Source organism: Diospyros lotus, chromosome 1, assembly GCF_014633365.1.
Source record: "Diospyros lotus cultivar Yz01 chromosome 1, ASM1463336v1, whole genome shotgun sequence".
NCBI classification, from domain to species: Eukaryota; Viridiplantae; Streptophyta; class Magnoliopsida; order Ericales; family Ebenaceae; genus Diospyros; species Diospyros lotus.
Window position 1 is genome coordinate 35,567,496 of NC_068338.1, and position 5,002 is coordinate 35,572,497.

Genomic DNA, 5,002 nt, shown 5'->3' on the forward strand with positions numbered 1-5,002 from the left:
TATCATGGCAGTGTGATGTCAACACGCAACTATGTTTGTTTTTTTTTTTTTTTTTCTTTTTGGCTGCATATAGCAACTTATGATATCTGTAGTATAAACATTTATCACTGCTTCTGGATGTGAGCACTGGTATTCTAAGTTTGTTGGGGTCGGAGCCACAATCAAAACAATACTGAGAGATGACAAGAAAAAGAAAAAGAAAAAAAAAGAGGTGAAAACTAGTGTGGCCGTTTCATGCTCTTGCAAGCATACGTTGGGCCACAGAAGATATAGTTAATTGACTTGTACGTCAACTTAAACTGGGGGCCAAAACCCCCCATGCAAAGGTAACTTCCTTTCTGTCTAATAAAACTGTCGATTAAACCATCTTTGAGCTTAAGCAACACTAATTTCATGCATTGGTAGAACTGTCGATTTTTGTTTCTTGAGCCAAACAAAAATCAGAATACGTGCTTGTCTAAATTTCATGTACTAAGTGAAGGTCTTAAATTAGGGTAAATTACTAATAAAAATATCAAATTTTGACCCGATTAATAATTCTATAGGAAATTTTAGAAATTATCAATTTTTTATATTTAAACTAATAAACGTCTAGTATTTTTATAACATTGCATAATGTAAGTAATTTTTTACGGTATTATAAAATTAATATAGTTTATAAAGTTCAAATGGAGAATTAAAAGTTTTGAAGTTAGTAGAATTGGTAATAGTGTCAAAATTTAATATTTTATTAATAAATTAGCCTAAATTATATATATATATATATATATCTAGTGGAAGCAAGTGCAAAGTGTGAACTATGCCTTCTACCAACCCCCCTGAAAATTTAAAAATGAAATTACTAAAAGGACCACCCCCTTAAATTGGGGGCAAAGCTGTTGAGTTTGAAGGTTAGTGGGAATGGTTAGGTGCAGTATTGAGGGAGGGGAGAAGGGAAGTGTGAGAAAAGGCAACAAAACTAGCACAGATAACGGCCCTTATATCCCCATCCCCATTCCCCTCCTTGAATTTGCCTCCACCACACCACCAAACACGCCTTCTTCACCACCACCATACCACCACTAGCATTGGATTTGGCTAGAGAGAGTGAGAGAGAGAGCAAACAAAGCAGCCCAGCTAGGGCTAGGAGAAGGGACAAAGAGCGAGCTTATCTTCTTCAAGAAACCCCTGGAAATGGATCCCATAAGCCAATCCACAGAAAACCCAGAACCTCAAACGCCATGCGAAGACCAACAAAACCAGCTGGCCATTGCCCAATCTTCCTCTTTTGCCTCTATCTCTGTTTCTCTTTCCACAATCCTTCCAACCCACTTTCTCCTTCCCCGCAAAATCTCTTCCCTTCTCGCTTCTCCTCACCCCTGCAAGGTCAAGATTCCTTCCCAGATATCTTCCCTCTCTCACGTCTCTCTCTCGTCCTCCTCCTCGCTCTCCCCTTCAAAACCATCCTTCAAGTCTACCATCTCCTCCAATCCCCTCCAAAGCCCTCTCTCTCTCAACCCTTCCCGCCCCTCCGAGCCCTCCAACGCCGCTGGAATCCGTCGGGCCACCGTCGTTTGGTTCCGCAACGATCTCCGTGTTCATGACAATGAGTGCCTCAACTCGGCCAACAACGAGTCAATGTCCGTACTTCCTGTCTACTGCTTCGATCCCAAGGACTACGGCAAATCGTCTTCTGGGTTCGATAAAACCGGGCCGTACCGCGCCACGTTTTTGATTGAATCGGTTTCCAACCTGAGGAAGAACCTTCAGGCGAGAGGGTCGGATCTTGTAGTCCGAATTGGAAAGCCCGAGACCGTGTTGACCGAGTTGGTCAAGGCGATTGGGGCCGAGGCCGTGTACGTTCACAGAGAGGTTTCGCACGACGAGGTCAAGGCGGAGGAGAGGATTGAAGCGGCGATGAAGGACGAAGGCGTTGAAGTGAAGTACTTCTGGGGAAGTACTTTGTATCATGTTGATGATTTGCCGTTTAAAATGGGGGAAATGCCCTCGAATTATGGAGGGTTTAAGGAGAAAGTTCAGGGACTGGAAATCAGGAAGACGATTGCGGCTTTGGATCAGCTAAGGGGGTTGCCGTCAACCGGCGATGTTGAGCCCGGGGAAATTCCGACTTTGGTGGATTTGGGTCTCAATCCCACCGCCACGTTGGGTCAGGTATGAGTGATTTTTACGATGTGATCTCATACTTGTTTTGTAGATTTTCTTAGAGATTTCTTCCAACATATTTCTTGTCAATACTAGTATGGAACTTGGATTTGTGGACGGGAAAAGGAGAAGAAACAAATTGAGGAGTAGAACTGTAGAAGTTGGACTGGTTTAGGAGAGTTTGGGATTATTAGGAATTAGAAAATGAATATCAAAAGATTCAGGCTTGGGCTCGGAAATTTGACGGGTCTTATTTGGTTTTCTGCGAGTATAAGCATCAGGAAGTTTTATCTGCCTACAGATCTAAATGTAAAAGTGAAGATGACTTAAAGGACGTAGTCTTAGCGGGTTATAGCTCATTGTGCAGGGAGGAATGTGCACTGTTGATTTGTTTCAATTATACCACTGATCTACTTAATTGACTTACTTATCAGTGATTCTACTTTCTGGAAACTCCATTGGGTTATATCATGGTGTTAGCAAACTTGTTACGGTGTGATTAGAAACAACAGTTATTTTGTATCTCTATTTCCTTGTTATCTCCTCCAGGTAAACAAAATTTGCAGTCATGTCCTAAGTCAAACATCTATTACTTCATCCGAACTAGATGTTACCTGGACAGTTTGGTCACTGGCCTTACTTTATTGCCCTTGTCTGAAACATGATATGAAGAGCCTTTTTAATGTAATATTATGTCTATCAAGTCCTGTTTAAGTACTTTGACTGGCTATCAATTGGCATCCACCTGCTCTGTTAGTAATGTTGCAGTGTATAGGTCTGTCTTTCATGCAAGTTGTATCCTCCTCTTCCATGTCATTTGGGTCCTTTTAAGTTGTCCATCTCCATGATTGTGCTGGGTATCAATCTGCCTGGTGATTCTTGAAATTGTGTTAAGGTGTCACCCCTTGGCCATACAGCCTTGGCCAGAAGCACAGGATGGATTGCTAGACACATTTGAATGATTTTGCATTTGTCACAATGATATCGAGAGAGAAACAAAGAAAGGAGAGAGAGGGGGAGTGAAAATGAAAAACTTTATAGTGGCCTTGCTTATTTCTTTTTGGAAGGTGGAAGAAAAAAGAAAAAAAAAACACTGATTGAATAGACAACGGAAAAGATGTTGCAAACAGTTTGAGCTTCTACTTAATTTAGACCCCTTCTTGCAAATTGCAATGCAGACTCTTTGAGCAAGAATCACAAACTGCAAACGAGGCCTTTGGTGAAGCAGCCCCTTTATACTTCTGCCACAATGCTTAATACCAGTTCTACTATGTTGAGATTTTGGGTGGGAGTTGTGGGACTGTTGAAGGCACTCCCATCCATAGATTCTGTACCAAATGAACTCTTGCTTGGAATCACCAACTTCAGTGGTATACTTGTCTGCACAGAGGATTTTGCACAATTTTTACCCTGATCTACATTGTGAAGCGTCAACAACCCCCTGGTTCATTTGAAATAATAAGAAAAACTAACAAATGTTCTGTTTAGAAAAATTGACACTCTTTTGTCTTTTTTGTGTTGCCTAGGATGGAAAACCAGCTGCTAATGCTTCTCTAGTGGGTGGAGAAACTGAAGCATTGCAGAGGCTTACAAAATTTGCTGCTGAAAGCCGAGCACAACCAAACAAGGGAAACAATGGAAATGGCAATAGCATCTATGGTGCAAACTTCTCCTGCAAAATCTCACCATGGCTTGCTATGGGATGCCTCTCTCCGCGTGCAATGTTTGATGAACTGAAGAAATCTGTTTCCCCGTACGCTCTATTGATCTATTGAGATTTTGTGCACTGATGAAAAAAATATTTGCCCAACGTGCTCTTATTTTGGAATGGTTTAATTTTGTTGGCAGGAAAATTTCTGCTGCCATGAACAAGAAAGATGGTGGATCTGATACAGGACTGAACTGGTTGATGTATGAGTTGCTGTGGAGAGATTTCTTCAGGTACGCCCCCCATGGCATTTTTGTACTCTGTAACATGCTATAACTTAGTTTTCAGATACAACACCTACTATAGTCTTTAACATTTCTTAATTTGTTAATATGCGACCAAAAAATCTGAAGCCCGATATTGAGCTCTAGAATTGTATTTTCCCTGGAGCTGCTGAGGCTGATGTTTCTGGTCTTTCGTTTTCAGATTCATCACCAAGAAATACAGTTCTGCTAGGCAACAAAGCGCCACTCAAGTTGCTGCTTGTGCTGCTGTTTAAGCAGAGGAACATTTTCAGAGATGGAATAAAATTGGGGTTGTTTCACCTATTAATCACATCCCAGCCCGTTACTGTTTGTCTCTTTTAGAAGTAAGGTAGTTGTTCCTTGTTAGACTTGTGTTCTCCCCCCCCCCAAAACAAAATTGTCGAGTAGAGCAGCTATCTTTTACTTGTGATGGTTAATATGTCCCGGTCCCATTTTGCATTTAACGCCTGTAAAGAGCTATATGGTTTTTCTTTTATTGCTTCTCAAGGGCTTGAACTATGTTAGGAGTGGTTAGTTTGGGGCATTTATTTACTTATTCATTTATTTTAGATTGATTGTTTTTTTATCAATTATTATGCAAGCCAAAAAAAAAAAAAAAAACAAAATTTGGTGTAAGCTCCTCTAAATAAAGAGGTTTGAACTTTAATGGTAGGAGATTATATTAACTTTTTATTACAAAACTAATCTTTCAGAGTCTCTGATTGTGTTTATTAACCTTTAGGGAATAATCACTGATCTTTTTAATAATGACAAAATAAGGGGAAAGATGCTTTATTTCAAAATTCCAACATTTCCAAAATTTCTTGAAGCCCTTAAAAAATTTGAGACAGTCAAACTTTACAAATTCTTTTTTGTTTTAATTCATTTAGAATCCTTCTTAAACAAA

The 5,002-nt window shown here is 40.0% G+C and overlaps 1 protein-coding gene across 1 annotated transcript; it reads left to right on the top strand.

Annotated features, from left to right (window-relative positions):
• The first annotated feature begins 888 nt into the window (after positions 1 to 888).
• Positions 889 to 4,480, top strand: LOC127788053 (blue-light photoreceptor PHR2). The gene is made up of 4 exons (XM_052316176.1): positions 889 to 2,151; positions 3,669 to 3,895; positions 3,991 to 4,083; positions 4,277 to 4,480. Exons 1-4 carry the CDS (start codon positions 1,174 to 1,176, stop codon positions 4,347 to 4,349), a joined length of 1,371 nt encoding a protein of 456 aa, XP_052172136.1. The 5' UTR covers positions 889 to 1,173; the 3' UTR covers positions 4,350 to 4,480.
• The last annotated feature ends 522 nt before the right edge of the window (positions 4,481 to 5,002 follow it).

Excerpts from the sequence above, each read along its gene's own strand:
- LOC127788053 (XM_052316176.1), top strand. The coding sequence starts at position 1,174 with ATGGATCCCATAAGCCAATCCACAGAAAACCCAGAACCTCAAACGCCA. Across the intron at positions 2,152-3,668 it reads CCACCGCCACGTTGGGTCAG|GATGGAAAACCAGCTGCTAA; the intron begins GTATGAGTGATT and ends TGTGTTGCCTAG. Across the intron at positions 4,084-4,276 it reads CTGTGGAGAGATTTCTTCAG|ATTCATCACCAAGAAATACA; the intron begins GTACGCCCCCCA and ends TTTCGTTTTCAG.